The 16,914-nt window shown below is 43.8% G+C and overlaps 1 protein-coding gene across 2 annotated transcripts in view; it reads right to left on the bottom strand.

Moving 5' to 3' along the window:
* Positions 1-16,914, bottom strand: part of KAT8 (lysine acetyltransferase 8) — a 346,163-nt gene that overhangs the window by 235,791 nt on the left and 93,458 nt on the right. For both annotated transcript variants that reach the window (XM_086932009.1, XM_086932010.1), the window contains exon 5: positions 6,381-6,545. In XM_086932009.1, coding sequence (XP_086788135.1) covers positions 6,381-6,545 — 165 coding nt within the window. The remainder of the gene's footprint in view (positions 1-6,380; positions 6,546-16,914) is intronic.

Raw genomic sequence — 16,914 nt, forward strand, 5'->3', positions numbered from 1 at the left:
CGAAGGGTAAGACCTTAAACTGGTAGTGATTCTTCCCTACTGTGAAACGTAGGAACCTGTGGTGCCGTGCTGTGATCGGGATGTGGAAGTATGCATCCTGAAGGTCCACTGAGCACATGCAATCGCCTCTTTTTAAGTGTGGAAAGATTTGATGGAGAGATGGCATCCGAAATTTTTCTTTTTTGATGCATTTGTTCAGAAACCGTAGATCTTAAATGGGTCTGAACTTGTTCGGATGGTCTTTTTTCCGGACAAGGAAGTATCTGGAATAGATTCCTTTCCCCCTCTGCAGTGGTGTGACCTTTTCTATTGCTTGTTTTTTTAGAAGGGTCAACACTTCCTGACGCAGGAGGTCCAAATGATGATGCCTGGATTTTACCGGAGGTGAGTCTTTTGGAGCCGTGCAAAAACGTAGCGCGTATCCATTGTCTAGTATATTTTGCACCCATTGATCTTTTGTTATCCTGCGCCACTCTTGAGCGTAGTGTGTTGGTTACCTTTGTGATTGTACAACTTGTACCGGTTACTGTACTCTTTCTTTTTCTCAAGGCCCACTGCCGTCAAAGTGTCCAATTCAGCCTTCATTCTTCCCATCTCTTCGTCTGTATGGGATCCAAACAGAGAAGTACCTGAGAAGGGAAGATTGAGAATGCGCTGTTGTGCATCAGGCTTTAATGCAGCGAGGCGTAACCAAGAGGATCGGCGCGCACAAACGCCATGCGCATTGGAATGAGCCGCCAAAGAGACTCCATCAGCTGCCGTGCTATAACTTGGTTGGAAACCAGAGCACCTTCCTGGATACCTTCTGAGAAGTCCTGCTGGTTTTCCTTCAGCAGTTTCTCTTTAAAACGATCTAAAGAGTCCCATAGGGATCTGTCATATCGCCCCAACAGGGCTGCAGCGTTGGAAACCTGCAGAGTGGAAGCAGCTGAACCACAGGCCTTCCTTCCCCACGAGTCTTGGGCTTTACTGTCCTTATCAGGTGGAACGGAGGAAGAAGAGGCTACGGAATGCATTTTCTTCGCTGCTGCGATTATAACTGAGTCAGGGGGAGGATCAGATCTCAGAAAAAGAGGATCCGATGCCGCAGGCTTGTACTTATTTAAGATCCGTGCAGGGGCCGCTTTTACTGAAGCCGGAGTTAAAAACACCTCCATCACAGGTTCAATAACTCCGGGTACCAAGGGGAGCAACGGTCTTGACACCGATCTTTGATGTAGTGTTTCAAAGATGATGGAAGTGGTCGTTTGAGTAGTGGCCATGGTAATACTTAACTTCTGTGCCCCTCTGGTGAACACATCATGAAAGGTGTTCACGTCGTCAATGGGTGACACTCTGCTGGGTGGGCTATCCGTGAGTGGGAGAGTAATCCCTCTTAGATAAATGTGTTGATGAAGACGACCAAGATGGTGTACGTCGTCTTTTACGATGGCCATGCGCAGACCTACGCTCAGGAGATCTGCCCTGGTGCCAGTGTTAGATGACTTGTCCACTTCCTGCACCAGGCACTGCAAAGGAGACCTATGCAAAGGGCTTGAGTATTCGGCTGCCCTTTGTGTAGCACCTGCCGATGATGGCTTCCACAGATGTAGTGGTTGTAGCCACCTGGGAGAGAGATGTACTCAAGGGGATCTCTGCCTCCTCGGAGTCCTTCGTGCAGGAAAACCTGCAGGCTCTTTAGAATGCCTAGATGCACTGCGAGAGGCAGCAATCGTCTGTGAGCAACTCCTGATAGAATGTGAAGAGGCCCCATGCGTTCTTGACCGCGATTTCCGTTGCGAAGAGCGATGGGACGTCGCTGGCGACTGCCTTGACGTAGATCTGCTCTGCGTCACCATAATGGGCGAGACTCTGGATCTTGAATGTCTCCTCGACGCCGATCGCCTCGACGTTGAGTGGTGCCTTGAGCCTCTGGACCTTACTCTTGAGGGAGAGCGTGCCTGCGATCTCCTCGCTGACCTGTTCGACGGAGAAATCCTCCTCAACATAGAACGATCCCTCGACGTCTATCTACTTGGTCTCGACATCGAATGTGACACCGGAGGGGATCTGAACCTCGACGTCGAACGTCGCCTCGACGTCGACGGAGGTGATGGTACATGTCTCAACGTCGAACACCGCCTGGATGACGTCGACGGAGATCTATGCTTCGATGTCGGTCGCTGTTGAACCTGCGATGGTGGAGCTTGACTCGACGTCGACAATCGCCTAGTTGACGTCAACGGAGATCTATGCTTCGATGTCGACCGCTGGTGACTCTGCGTCGACGGAGCATGTCTCACCGTCGGAAGCCTCAACGGCAACGACGGACACCTATATCTCGACGTTGTGCGAGCCCGCACCAACGGAGATCATTGCCTCAACGCCAATCGCCGTCTGGTTAACGGCGGCGGAGGTATCGACGTACCTGGATCCTCGATGACGACCGATCTTCTCTCGACGGCAAGCCCGCCGTCGATGGTCTTTTCGTCGCCGTTTTCTACGCTGAAGAAGGGATTCCAGGCGCCGAGCCCGAAGTTGATGGAGAGCACACAGGAATCTTACTTGTGGATGCTCTCTCCTTCTTCTTCTTCAGCGGTAACCTGCCTCTGGATGAAGATCTTCTTCTCTCTGCCAACCCATGGAGACGAATCCTCTCTCTGTCCTTCAAAGTTCTTTTGGACGGGAGCTGGCAATGTTGGCAGGCATGAGGATCATGATCAGAAGCCAAACATAAAATACAGACTGAGTAAGAGTCTGTTTTTGCCATCTTTTGCCACAGGAAGTACAAAGATCGAAAAGGGAAGGCATTTCTGAGTGAAATTCAATGCCCAAACCCTTCAAAAAAAGTTGAAAAATACTTCAACCCTGAAAAAATGTCGAAGTAGAAAGTTTTCACCTCAAAAAGTGAAGTAATTTCTGACAAAAATCAGAAAAAAGCAGAGCTGTAGAGACCAGGGTCCTGTAAGAAGGAGCCGGAAAGAACAACTGACCTAACTGTCAGGCATGATGGGAGCTAGGAGTCATGGCTGCCTTAAAGGCACCGTGCCAGTTTTCTGTTACTGTTTATGCAAGTTAGCTTTTCAGCTTTCTACTCTATGGTTTATTCTACAATGCAGCCTATGTGCTGACAATGCTTTCACTTTCCTTGCAGGACTACCTTTTCTACTGTATAATAAAGCAGTTTTGAAAGGTTTTCTTTCACCCTGCTTTATTGGAATGTTTTATGTGCAAAGACTTCTATTGCAGCATTGTTCAGCTTTTCCAGAGAGGACTGCATTGTATGTGTTTATATATGTATATATACATATATGTAGAGCTACATATATACATTATATGTTTTCCGGGGTCCCGCACATGGGTGGGAATATTCATGTGCTTATGACTATTGATAAGGATCCCCTGGAAGAGAACTGTAAGTCGTGTACTTCTCAGTATAACTGCATTATTGTTTTCCTCCATAGGAGAACATTAACTCTTTGAAAATTGTACCAAGTTTCGACTTTTGAAAGTGTTAAGTATTGCAAAAAGTACTTTACCTTTTTGTGAAAATCTTGGTCTTAAAGAAAATTTTGAACAAAGAATATTTTTATAAAATTGATATGATCTTCTTTTTGAGTTGTGCATCCCTTACTGGTCAATGTTGTGCAATAAATGTCTCACAGGCCTAAAGCTACTCGCCAACACTACCACTAACAGAGCACTTTAGGTTTACATTAAGGCCTGTACACTTTTGGGGAATCTCTGGACACCGTGCACGGTATATCCACTTAGTGGCATACCATATACAGAGCCAGCTTACTACAGCAACACTGATGAAATATACAACTGACACACCCAAGAGTCACTATGCAATGTGAATACCCAAAAGACCCAGTGGTGCAGGGCGGGATGCCTCTAATAAGCAAACGAGTCTGAGAACATGGGAAGATCAACAGTAAGGTCGCCTGCCCTTAATACATTTGGTGTCAGCACAGGGCCGGCTCTAGGGCAGTGCGATTGGTGCCACCAAACCGGGCGCTGACTTCAGGGGGGGCACTGTGTTGTCAAATATATTGGGGATTTAAAAGCATCTGCTCAGGTTCCTTGCCTCCAGCAGTTTTCAGACAACTATAAAAATGTCAAAATAACAACAGTGATTAACGGACCTGCCTGCTGGAGAGAGATCGAGTTTTGGCTAGTGGAAGTTTTGACTCATCACAAAGTAGGCATAGAGCTAATATGCCCTCTGCCTACTTTAAATCGATCACAGAAGTGTTCATGTTGTGAACAGTTCAGTTTGTTACTACTTTTGTTGGAGAGAGACTTATATTACTTGCAATTTTTAAATTAAATTCTAATATAGAACAGTGAGCTATTAACTGTCATCAAAGAGCTGCATGTAAATTGCAATACATAGGTTGCAGCGTTATGGTTTTCCCTCAAGCCTTTCATTAATCTAATGTTTCATAAAGGATTCATTTGTGAATAAATCTATTCTTAATAGTAAAGAGAAGCCCCAACCATGGTGATAAGTTTTAAATTCTTAGTTTGTGCTTCTCCAGATCAAGCACTCCTAAAGTATACTGCCTACCACTATGGAGGACATGTGAACCCTACACTTTGTTGTCCTCTTTCTGATGTAACGTTTCATATATAGTGATTTACAGACGTGTGATTCATTGTCTCTGAGTAAGTTGTGCGTGATGTAAAGTGTTCTGACACCCTTTACTGGTATAAGTAGCACTATAAAACAAAAGCAAGGCATGTGAGAGAGAGTGGTAATGGGGACTTGAGGGTCACTGTTCCAGGGTGTTAGTAAGGGAATCTGTGGCGGGAGGTGGTAATTGGGGGCACCAACAAACATAGTCGCACTGGGCACCACCAGAGCTAAAGCCGGCCCTGTGTCAGCAGCAATACGAAGCACTTTTCATTGGCTGCCATGCCAACCTAAGTGTATAGCCTCTGTTATGCAATCGGATATACAGGAGCTGGGCTTCTGGAAATTAAGTATACTGTCTCCAGAGTGTCCCAAGTGACAACTAAAATTTTTGTAAGGCATGAAAAGACTTTAAGAGTGTTAAACCAAAGCTAAAAGACATTGTCAATGTACCTCCTCCAAAGGACGATTCGACGAAGGTATGCATTTGATTGAATGAGAGTATATATTGCATCACATTAAAAAAAATTAATAGAAAATAGTTTACAGAAAGTGCAATAAGAAGTTAAACTATAAAGAATGTCAGGTTTTAAGATGTATTCTGGTGTTTAAGGCCTGTTAAATGATAATAATACTGTTCATGTAGTTTATTTGTATATAGAGAATGTCTTCATGATGATTAATAGTTGCATAGAGGAATCAAATCAGAGTTTTCGATCAGGCTGATCATGAGAATTCTTCTGACAAGTCCTTGTCATAGTTGGCCTTATGGCTAGGGCGGTCGACCTCGAATCTGGGGAACTTGGTTCGAGTCTCGGCATTGACACTGAACATCCTGTGATTCTGGGCAAATCACTTAATCTCCCCGTGCCTAACCAAAAATGAATGAGTGTCCTCATGTAACGACTCTGGTGCTATGTAAATCACTCTGATGCCCGATTCAGGTAAACTTTGCGCTATATAAAACTATACAAAAAAAACGAAATAAATAAAATTGAAAATTGTTTTTTAGGTTACAATCAATGTACCTGCAAGTTTGCTCAAGTAAGGGCACAGATCCAGAGAATATAGGTCTTCACAGGAGTTTGGATGCATTCTTATGTATTTTATGTAGTGTATACAATATTGGGGGGGGCGGGGTTTGTCAAGTAAGTGCAATGTCGGGTTACTCAAGGAACTTTCCTCTTTGGCATTTGAAGTAGAAGTATGTCTTTTTTTATCTCAAGAAGTGGATTATGGTTGAGATCAATGTAATGAGTGGCACTTTCATATGGTGGATGGATTTCTGCGTTATACTGGTAAACATCCTGAAAAACAATACGACCACCTTTGTCAGCAGGCTTAAGCACAAGTTAATTATCGACCTTTAGTTCAATGAGTCTTTTTATTCAGGACATACGCTCTATGTGATAAAAGTTCTTCTGGCACGTATTCTGGCTAAGTCTACAAGGACAGTGGTGAACAAAATTGTGGAAAGTCAATCATAGGAAGATCCCTTTATCTGTTGGCGCACCCTCATTAATAGGAACGGAGGCCTACGGGTTTCTCTGATAGGTCAGTAATCTGATCACCAGCTAACAGTAACCTGGCTGGTAATTTAACAAAAGGACATTCAGCAACTAGAAACATCGTCACAACAGATAATTTAATTGTGTAACACAACACATCAACATTTTGATTACTCTTTCTCCAAACCCAAAGACCTTTACCAAAAAAGGTGGCCACGTACCAGCACACGGGTTCCCTCTTGTGCAAGACTTACCAGGTGATATCTGTAGCTTTTTTCAAACTTCATGTACTTCAAGCAGTACTCGCAAATCCATAGCTTGGGCTGCTTTCCATAGTCCTCAGGGAAGGGAGAAAAGTACCAGGCATCGATCTCAAAGTTGCCAATGTGTATCTTATCCACATACTTCACTTTTGTTATCTTCAGAAACAGATGTTTTATCAGAATGGAAAAGAAAACAAGACAACAGGTTCAATTGCATTGTATCTACAGTTCTGCCTGTGGCATTCTTTCCCAATTGAATTATTCAACTTTTGAGAATCAAATAATAGCAATTGATCAGTTAACCATGGTTCTATACAACATGGCATAACATTTTGTGCTTATTTCATTATATAGTGCTTTCTGAGTGGTTGATAAAGTAGCCATTGGTTAAAATCAGTTAATTTGGTAGTTGACAAGTGGTGAAAGAACTTTTAAAAAACAAAAAAGCAGTCGCAAAAATCGAATAAGACACCCTAAGGAGTAATGCGGTTCTGACTCAAAGCTGACAATCTGGTAGTGCCCAACATGCTTCGATTCATGTCAGCAATTCAAGTACAACTTGGGAGCATAGGGAGTAGTTAGACAACGGACCTATCCGAGGAGCACCAGCAATTCACTTATGAATATAGTAAAAACAGAAAAGAAGGCAAATCTGCAGACTGTAAATAACTTTCTGTAATTCATTAAGGAAGTTCATAATTTGGCTCCAGACATGAATGGCAAACAGTACTTCCACAAAGAGATGGGCAAGAGCATAAAGTAAAAACAGTAGAGAGAGTGAGAGTTTCTAGGTAAACTAATACGTAGGTTCACCCTTACTAGCAAAAGCTGCAACGTTACAGTCTGGGCATTTACAATAGAAAATACTGTGCATAAAACTTAAGGTTCAGAATAACCTTTATTACTAGTGCTATAGAGGTAAAGGGCAGTATTTATAGCAATTAATGTTTAATGGAGTGTGAAGCTATAGATTTTGCTGCGTCTAAGCGCTGTAAATAAAAAAAAAAAATTTACCCAGCTTAGTGGTTTTCAGTCACTCTATGAAGGATTAAAGCCTTAATTTGCCAGGTTCCCAATTTGTGACCAACATACCACATCAGCAGACTGCTTAAACTAGAGTCATTTGACCATAGGGTTACTTTCACCTCCAATTGAGTGGACCCTAGGCTAGGTCATATTTCACAGCAGAATCAGGCTATCAGGCTAGAAACAGATTGTTTAGAGATGGAAGAACCTACCAAGCAAGAGTCAGTTTGCAGTAAATGGCTTTCTGAATTGTGATGTGTGTTGTTTGCCTGTTATTTATTTTCCCTGAATCCTAAAAATCACTTTTGTTAGGCATCCCAAAATAAAAAAAAGACAAATATACTTCTGTGCACTTAAATGTATAGTGTGCCCTTTTATTATATAAACAGTATTTGCAGGTTGTCCTGCATTTTATTCATACTTTAAACAGCCAACACCTGTTTTAACTCTTACAGAGCCTGTATGGCTGAAGCTTTCCCAAGGCTGAAAATCCAATATAAGGAAACATTATTTTAGAACATAAATTTGATATATTGATACATATGTGTACATTTCACCCTTGTGTGCTGTGATTTTAAGGTAAGTGTTCAAGGGAGGTGTGGGGGAAAAGGGTGGATTTCTGTGGTGTCCATATCCCAATTAGTTTCCACTAAGAAGACCCCCCAATACCTACATGAGCTGGGCCCTGATGACATCTTACCAAATGGTTTGTGGAGTCGCTCAGAGTTCACATGGTGCCAACATTGCTCTCTCTGCGAGCCCACTTGGACGCAGATCTCCAGAGACCCGCCACAGACCGTGAATGGGGACACACACTTGAAGGCCACACACGGATTCCCCGCAACATGAGGTTCCGGCTCATTCAATATTATATCTTACACAGGGCTTACCTCACACTGGCAAAAATAATCAAATATTTTTCTCACACGGATGCCCAATGTGCCAGATGCAACAAACCGAGGGCGGACATCCTGCATGTGTTGTGGTCATGCACAGCCATTCAAACATATTGGGGAAAAGGCACTAGGAGACTGGTTCAATGTACAGAGCGAACGTTGACCTGGACATGCCAGGTGTGCTTCTTAGGTCTCTACCACAGGTCTAAGAAACATAAAGTGACGTTTAGATATATAGACCTCGACCTCATAGTAGCTGAGAGATTACCCACGCGTCACTGGAAATCCCCCGATTCCCCAGCAGCAAAGGCCTGGTATCACTCCCTCCTGTGTTGGGCGCAGGCGGAGAGCGTAGCACTCCAATGCGAAGACTCGATAGGACTATGCAAGCAACCACTGGCACCGGCATTGGGTCGCAGTCCTGACAGATTTTCGCACAACAGAGGGGACTCGGGCCAGGTGACAGACATGTATGTGAGTGACGGAGAACACACGCCGCCGCGACTAGCGTCCATTTAAGCCCACTAGAGTGCAGACACAGCACGCCTGGCTAATGGTACTCCCTGACACTCAACATTACATATCAGTTTTGCGGGCATGAGTGAATGCAACAACTCGTTGGCATATCATCAAGTTAACAATATATTTAGCAAAGGAGATCCATTTTCAAATAATGTATGACTATAGCGGATGAAGCGCCTGTTATTCAACAGGATTATACATGTCAGTTCTAGTTACGATTGTCTTTCCATTCTAGCCCCCCCTCTTTCCTTTCCTTCTACTTTTCTTATTCCATTTGTTTTAATATTCAGACAGAAGGTCACTTCACCTCATGCTGGCGTTGTACTATAGTGATTGCATTGCCATGTAAAATGATATTCTATGAATGCAAATATATGATATGCATACTGGCTATTATATATTGTTCAAAAATTCAAAAAACGCAATAATAAACACATTTTGACCAAAAAAAAGAAGACCTCCCCACCCAGAAACAGACCATGGAAATAAGAATAAGTTGAAATAGAGCGAAAAAGGTTTAGACCATATATACAGTCAGTCATGTGCTAATTACACTGGCATTCAAGAGGGATTGTTACCTCTTTTTAGTGTAGTCGTAAGTATATCATGCTTAATGCACAGACTAATGTCCTGGATTGATCCTAGTTGAATTGTTGTCGCTGCAAGGGAATCAGAGAGAGGGATTGTACTTTAAAAGTTTATATGGGAGCAGTAAGCATAGTTCCACTTGCGTGAGGCTGAACATCACATTCGTGGACAGATGAACCAAAGGAAACCAAAAAAAGGACATAGAATCGCATATCAGTGCTTTGGTTCCTTAGTTTTAGCTTTTTGCAGGACTGTAAAAAGTAGGCCCTAACCTGGTGACCTTCTTTAAACAAGGTCACAAACAGTATAGGAGGGAAGTGTATAGGTTGCCCAAAGGTGCCCATGTTAGCTACACTGCCGATGTGCATTTTAGTGGCCCATCGGAGGTTAGTAGATTATAAATTACAATGTAGCAAGGGATAAAGAGTGCCATCCTTAGCTGAGATTAGGCTGTCAGTTGCCGCTGCACACCAAAGTTTTAACTGTCAGGTTACATTGGTTGTGACAAATATATGCAGACATGTTGAGAATCACACGTCAAATAGTGGGAATATTAGATGCCCTTTCATATAGGATACACAATAAATATACAAGCAACAAGTCTAGAGGATGAGCCCTACCTTTTCCTTGTAAGGAAACAAGGAGGTCTGTGGTCTGGAGCTGTCGCAACACACATTGGATCTGCGGTGTCGACGTTCTGAATAATCGCCATTTTTATCCCAGAAAGTGCTTTCTCCATCTTTGTATTCGGGAATATCGGTCTCGCTACAGAAGGTGTTCAGGCCTGAGCCATCTTTAAGTGTTGTATAATTGGGTATAGTGCCCATATGAGGCCATTTGTTTTGGGAGTTTGGAGCATAGTATGGAGAAATAAGGAAAAGCAAAGTTTATTTCTCCATGCAGGTGAGCCATGCCGTCTATATTTTGGTGCATAAGCAGTTATTTGGAGTTTTAACCGTAATTGTTTTGGGACTATCTGTATGTCAGACAACATCTTCTAGAGAATAGTGATTGTGCTGTAACTAGATTGGTGACACATTGTCAAGGAACTTAAAGAAGGCATCCTCACTCATCGTATTACCACATGATAATGTTAGTGCGGGTATCATGCTGCATTGGGGGAGGATATTTCAACCGGTAAGCTAAGAAAGTCAAAATCTTGGGACATTTTTATTTTGGCGCAGACAAATATTCCAAATGCCATCTCAGAAAGTGTGTGATTTCTGTTTTATGTTGTTTTGTTGTGTGTATTGTCTCCCCTTCCCTTCACTGATACAGGTCACAGCATCAACGTTTAACTATAGAAATATTCACAATGCATCACCTTTTCTTCCTTAGGTGATAATGAGTCTGCGCATTGGGAGTGCACCGGAAATAACTGTGCTCTCTCTCTCTTTACAGGCTTATACTCAGAAATACTGATATAGCTCTAGAACAGTTATGTATACCAAATAGGTATTGTATTTTTAAACATCACTTGTATATATTTATTTTCACATATTGATAGCAACGAAGTGAGTGACTGAGGGATCTAACTCTGTCCTGACGAAGAAGCACTCCCGGCTTCGAAACATGTTGACACCCAAAGGAGAGAACGCACATTACTAGCGTGATCTCTCCATCCACACACGTTTTTAGGTCTCGCCTGTCAATGAGCATGCGCATTGAGCGGAGCGAGACTATAGGGGCTTACACAGAAGTTTAACTAGACTGGCGATTTGATGCAGTGCAAGTGCGCTTTTAGCTCAATGCGCAAGCGCAATGAGTTCAAATACGCGTGCACAGCATCAAATCGCCAGTCTTCGCCATCTGTTCCCCAGCTTGGTGCCGCCAGTACCTCCCCTCTCTCTCCCTGTACACAGCCCTGCTCACATTTCTCCTCCCCCTCCCCAGCCGCCAGCACCTCCCCTCTCTCTCCCTGCAGTTTCACGGCCGCCAGGCTCGCATTTCTCCTCCCCCTCCCCAGCCGCCAGCACCTCCCCTCTCTCACCCTTTATTTTACTTTTCATGTTTTAATTCCGCCCTTAAAACACGCAGATATCAGAGTAGGCCTGACAGGGAAATAAATCATAATCATTTTTTGCCAGTGTATTATGCGCCTTTCTGCAGGCCCTTCCAAACCTAACGATGCCACTTATTAAAAGACTTGCGGTGACGCAGCACAGATGTTTCCTTCCGCGAGATTTTAAGTAGCAGCACGTGAGTTCCTAAAACTGGCATACAGGGCATGCTCATTTAGTAAAATGTTTGTTAGCAGGTTGCATTGTTTGCTTTAACCATCAAAAGGTTTGTGTGAGGTTGCAGCCCGGTGTCCGTCATCCTCCCATCAGCGTCCCTAGGTGCATGCACAGCAGTTTTTGGTATTCTTTTACACGCTTTAACGAGCAGAGTGTTTTTAGGTCTCGCCTGTCGATGCGCATGCGCATCGAGCAAGGCGAGAGTATTGGGACTTATCCACTCTTTATCCACACTGCAAGGAATCGTGGCGATTCCTTGCAGTGCCCGTGACTTTTAAGCTCAATGCGCATGCGCATTGAGCTTAAAAGCGCGTGCACGTCCGTCTTTGTTTACCCGCTCTGCCCCCTCCCCTTCCCGCCGTGTCGCATTTCTCCTCCCCCCTCCCCTCTCTTCCCTCCGTCTTGTTTATTTTACCCGCTCCGCCCCCTCCCCTTCCCGCCGTGTCGCATTTCTCCTCCCCCCTCCCCTCTCTTCCCTCCGTCTTGTTTATTTTACCCGCTCCGCCCCCTCCCCTTCCCGCCGTGTCGCATTTCTCCTCCCCCCTCCCCTCTCTTCCCTCCGTCTTGTATGCCACTCGCAACGCTCCCTGTTGCTGTCTCACACAGGTATGCGTCTCTCTCTCTCTCTCATGTCCTTCTCCCCCGCCCCTCTGCGCTGCTCTCTCCCCACCGCAGGAAGATCGCAGCCGACTTTTCCTACGTTGCCTGAAAGAAAAAGGCAAATTATGCAAGTTATTTCAGGCTTTAGTGGCCCATTTGGAAACGAAAGCAAACGTTTCACTTTTGCTTTTCAGGATGAGTCACCCTGCGATCTGGGCTTCTTTATCGGACACCGCCCCTGCATTTCCCTGGCCCGTCAAAATTCACTGCCGGTATCGCTTACAAAACGCTCTTGCTGGGCAACCGAGGATGCATCAGAGAGTAGATCGTCGACACCTAAAACAACACCTCTTTTAAAGATCCACAACAGAGACAGAGTACGCTATAGCAATTATTTCCGGGGCGCTTTAAAATGTTGTTTCCGCAAAGGTGGGGGCGGGCACTTCCGGTAGATTGGGAACTTAGTTTCCGGGGTGGATCTTTTCTGACTTCCACCAATTCTAGGCTATGATGGACCTTGTCCGTCTCCCGGCGACGCCTAGTGGAGCCCTTTAGCTTGTCAGTCCTGTAAACTTGCTTTTGGATTGGTTCCCACAGCCTTCAGTTTTAGGAGCAATGTTTAGGAGTCGGAAGCAAGGCATAGGGAATTGTGATTTTAAAAGACCATCTGAGGACGGGGTAAGTCCCAGGTTCGGGAGTCTCGACCTTCCTAGCGAAGGCTAATATTAATAAATAGCAAACGAATGTGATGCGTTCTTTCTAAAGTGTAACGACAAGATGACTATGTTTATTTATATCACTATTGTGAAAGCATAGCAAGTTTCAGCACCTCCCTTAGAGAACAGTGTACATCTCCTCATCATTTATGTGAATTGTGGCAATTCAGCCTACCCTTTTTCTGAGTATACTACCATAGTACCATTGATCAAGGTAATAGTAATGTGTTTCAGTGCTTTTAGACTTCATCAATGCATTGCAGTGCAACGATTATAAATTAGCTGTTGTTATTTCACCCACTTCAGTTTTGGGTTAGTTGGCAACACACAGTATGTGGGTGGTCTTGAGACGTTCATGTCTTTCGCTACAGTTGAGAGTGAGACATAAAAAGGGAACGTGCTAGCTTTTAGGTTGTAAAGTAGTAGGACTACTTTAATATATTAATAAACATATAACTTACACTGTGATAATATAGCAGATGCAATCTTTGTAACATAAATCGGACAATAGACGCCATAATGGCTATGCATACAACATCATGAAGCATAATAATATTCCATCCTTACTCTCAAATCAACACCTCACCCTCACTCACCCTCACCCTCACTCACCCTCAACGCCTCACCCTCACTCACCCTCACACTCACTCACCCTCACCCACTCTCACCCTCTACCCTCACTCACCCTCAATACCTCACCCTCACTCACCCTCACCCTCACTCACCCTCACTCACCCTCACTCACCCTCACCCTCACTCACCCTCACTCACCCTCACTCACCCTCACTCTCACTCACCCTCAACCCCTCACCCTCACTCACCCTCAACCCCTCACTCACCCTCACCCACCCTCACCCTCACTCACCCTCACTCACCCTCAACCCCTCACCCTCACACAGTGCAATAGGTCTCGGAGCATTTGAGTTAGAGCTTTTAGAAATATTTATGGCTTTTTTTTTTTTAATTCTTTAGCATTGGCTACAGGAAACAAAAATGCTAAAGATTTACAAAAAAACCCATAAACAATTCTAAAAGCACTAACTCTAATGCTGCGAGACCTATTGCATTTCCAATGCTTGTTCACCTTTTAAGCCCTCAGTGCTATGTGTGTGACTCTGCTCGGGTTCACCGTTTGTGGAGCTGGCATCCCATGACACCTCGGGCCTGGAGTGATTTGCAGTGATGCCATTACTCAGCAGTTTACAGTTGGTTCTGGTCTGCTTTATCTGTCATGGGAGGGGAGACATCAAAGGTGTGTGGTGGCTCCCAGCCCCCGAGAGACTGGGCGGGGCAGCTACCTCTTATCTCTCCATCAGCCAGTCTTTTCACAGGGCACACTGTCTCTGATAACATCCCGACCTCGGACCCTTTAAAGACGGTCATGTGGTTCGGCTGGAGAAAGGGGCCTGAATGTAAACGAGTACACGGGAGAAGGAAAATTAGCAAATCTAAACAAAACTACATCTGACCTGGTAAGATTTTAGTAAAAAAAGAGAAAACAAGACAGTTAGGATGGCGTTGTGATGCCTATTTGGGATGGGAGTTTTGCAACGCAATCCCGAAGTCATTGCTTAAATGCACAGTGATGTTAGGTATCACTTTTATGGATACTTTTAGGCTGGTGTGTACTAGAGAACTAACTGTATTAATGGTGCCCTGCTTTTGTTACGTTGATGTCAGGTGGGAACCTGCTGTCTGTCCTAAGGGACCCTCCTCAAAACCGGCCCAAAAACAATCAGTACACATGATGTATCCTTGTTGAGTGATCTGTAGGAGGGCAATGACATCGAACAAAAAGTTACCATCTAAGTTGTACCCTAGTGGGACCAAAAATGAATATTAGAGATGCAGTTTATACTATATTATTAATTTGGGCTTGACGTAAATAGTGACTGCTCTGTACATCATGTTTTACCGCATTTTATCGAATACAGTCTCTTTCTGTTTCTATGAAAATGATTTTCTTTGAGATCTAGTGGTGAAATCGGGCCTAATTCACTCGACTTTCAAATGTGTGCCTTTTTTCGACGATGTAGCAATGAAGTGTGTGGCCCATATTCTTGAATCTTTGCAGCCAGGGGCGCGGATTCAGTGGTGCAGCAGGTGCAGTGGCACCATCCATCCACCCCACACCATCCATCCATCCATCCATCCCCCCACTCCATCCATCCATCTCCCCCACTCCATCCATCCATCGCACTCCATCCATCCATCCATCCCCCCACTCCATCCATCCATCCATTCCCCCACTCCATCCACCCATCCCCCCCATTCCATCCATCCATCCCCCCACTCCATCCATCCATCCCCGACTCCATCCATCCCTCCCCGCCCCACACTCCATCCCTCCCCCGCCCCACACTCCATCCCTCCCCCGCCCCACACTCCATCCCTCCCCCGCCCCACACTCCATCCCTCCCCCGCCCCACACTCCATCCCTCCCCCGCCCCACACTCCATCCCTCGCCCACATTCCATCCCTCGCCCACTATGCGCTACCACAGCATCACTGAACGCCACAGCATCACTCGTCGCCGCCACAACATCATTCAGAGCCACCACAGCATCAATCTGTGCAACCATTCAACAACTGATTCAAATATGTTCTCTCAATGTTTCAAACTTTATTACAAATGTCACAAAAAAGGTTAATATTTCACTTCTGTTCTTGTATTTTCATCACAATAAAATCCACTAAACATAATCTTCCAAAAAGTTATTTGCAAAAGTTTAAGCTATTGCCATTATAAATTACAATAACTTTTATTTAAGTATTAAATATTGGAAAAAATACAACCCATTGTTATTTTTAATATTAATACATCTAAGTCATGTAAATACAACACATATCGCATTACAAATGCTATAGGTGTCACGTTTGCAAAAGTTAACACGATTGGCATTGTAAATGACAAAGTTAGTAATTTCGTTATTTTCAAAACAAAAACATAAATAAAAAATGTGTCATTTACAATACTAATACCTCTAACTTTACTAATGCGAGCCCTATTGCATTGCAAACGTATTATTTATCACATTTTGAAAATATTGTGATTTGTCAGATCAATACATGGAAGACAGGGGAAAACTAAACATGTACCTTTACTAATGCTATAGATGTAACATTTGCTAAATTTATAACTATTGGCATTTCAAATAACAAAATTAATACTTTCATAATTTGCAAAACATAAACAAAAATTAAAAAATATTTACATTTACCACACCAAAAGCTCAAACTTTTCTATTGCGAGACCTATTGCATTTCCAATGCTTGTTAATAATACCAGCCTATGACCGAATAAAGTTTTTTTGAATTCATAAGGCCAGGTATTTTTTAGCATCACTTTTTCATCAATCCTCTGACCCTTTTTTCACTCACAACAAGTACACCTCACATAGCACTTAGAAATATCAGTGCTCCAGCGTAGTCGCTCGTCGCAGCACTTCCCGTCCAGCAGCGGGGCGGGAAGACCTCGATGATGAAGCATGACACCAAGGGTCCTTTTGGAGTGTGAGGGGTATTTTAACAAACATTGTGAATGCCTTGCATCTCTAGGCAGACAATAATCCCCTTTAAAGTGGTTCCTTTTGTTTCATTAAAATTTGTTTGGAGGATGTATCCACCACAGTACTCTATACTCCCTAATCTTTGATTTTGATTTACTCAGTCAGGATGAACAGGTTATTGCTTTTAAGGCAGGCGCATGTGAAAAGAAAATCGCACTATATGCAGATGACCTTATAATATATACAGCTGATCTGGCTGTCACAATTCCTAGGGTGGAGTTTTTAGCGAAAGAGTATGGAGCCTTCAAAGGATATCTAGTCAATAACGAGAAAACAGGGATAATGTGGTGGAATGTTCTTGATTGGAGGAGAAATGTCCAGGGGGAGATCAGATACTACGGAATAAGTATCATTAATGTATTAGAGAGAAT

This window comes from Lissotriton vulgaris, chromosome 7 (assembly GCF_964263255.1).
Source record: "Lissotriton vulgaris chromosome 7, aLisVul1.2, whole genome shotgun sequence".
Taxonomy (NCBI): Eukaryota; Metazoa; Chordata; class Amphibia; order Caudata; family Salamandridae; genus Lissotriton; species Lissotriton vulgaris.